The sequence below is a fragment of the Morone saxatilis genome, unplaced genomic scaffold, assembly GCF_004916995.1.
Source record: "Morone saxatilis isolate NCDOM2014 unplaced genomic scaffold, NCSU_SB_2.0 Contig12, whole genome shotgun sequence".
Classification (NCBI taxonomy): domain Eukaryota; kingdom Metazoa; phylum Chordata; class Actinopteri; family Moronidae; genus Morone; species Morone saxatilis.
Genome location: NW_023339674.1, coordinates 20,142 through 21,134, shown reverse-complemented (window position 1 = coordinate 21,134; position 993 = coordinate 20,142). Strand labels below are relative to the sequence as shown.

The following is a 993-nucleotide window of genomic DNA, read 5'->3' as shown; positions in this document are numbered from 1 at the left end:
AACACCGCTCTGTGATTGGTTTAGGTGTCCACAGGTAAGCTGCTGTCTGTCCTCAGTCGTCACTATCAGGACGTCACCTGTCTGAAGTTTACAGACGACGGCAGCCATTTTGTTTCTGGAGGAAAAGACAACCTGGCTCTGGTGTGGAGTCTGTTCAGGTAAGACTCACCTGAACAGGTATCAGCTGAACACATTCACACTGCTGTCCTTCTGTTCCAGAAATGATGTCATTATTGTTCCTTGTCACTACCATTTTCTGAAATTCAATTGAACATCTGAAGCACGATAAATAAAACTCTTCTTCATTCTGCACCGACTCAAATCATCAACTTCATTAATGAAGAATAATTACGTTACATAAACAGAGATTGATCAGAGACAGAGATTGAACATCATCAGTGAAATAATTCAACAGTTTCACCTCAGTTTTCTAAACAAACAGCTGTTTCCTGTTTGTGTTTCAGTGTGATCCAGCTGGATTTAAGCCACACCCCCGAACCGCGCCACATCCTGTCCCGTCACTCTCTACCAATCACAGACCTGCACTGTGGCATGATGGGAGCTCAGGCCAGAGTCGCCACGGCATCCTTAGATCAGACTGTGAAGGTAAAACACATACACACACACACACTTATTATTATTATTGTTATCATTATTATTGTTGTTATTATTATTATTATTATTGTTGTTATTATTATTATTTTATTATTATTATTGTTATCATTATTATTATTATTATTATTATTATTTTCATTATTATTTTCATTATTATTATTGTTCAATAATAATAATAACAATAATAATAATAATTTTCATTATTATTATTGTTCAATAATAATAGTAATAATAATAATAATCATTATAATTATTATTGTTATTATTAATATTTTATTATTATTATTATCTTATTATTATTTTTATTTTCATTATTTTCATTATTTTCATTATTATAATTATTATTATTGTTATTGTTCAATAATAATAATAATAATA

The 993-nt window shown here is 30.8% G+C and overlaps 1 protein-coding gene across 1 annotated transcript in view; it reads left to right on the top strand.

The window, feature by feature from the left end:
* The window catches only part of LOC118321924 (WD repeat-containing protein 18-like), a 1,482-nt gene that overhangs the window by 346 nt on the left and 143 nt on the right, over positions 1-993 (top strand). Inside the window, exons 2-3 of the mRNA XM_035653479.1 lie at positions 25-158; positions 465-606. Coding sequence (XP_035509372.1) covers positions 25-158; positions 465-606 — 276 coding nt within the window. The remainder of the gene's footprint in view (positions 1-24; positions 159-464; positions 607-993) is intronic.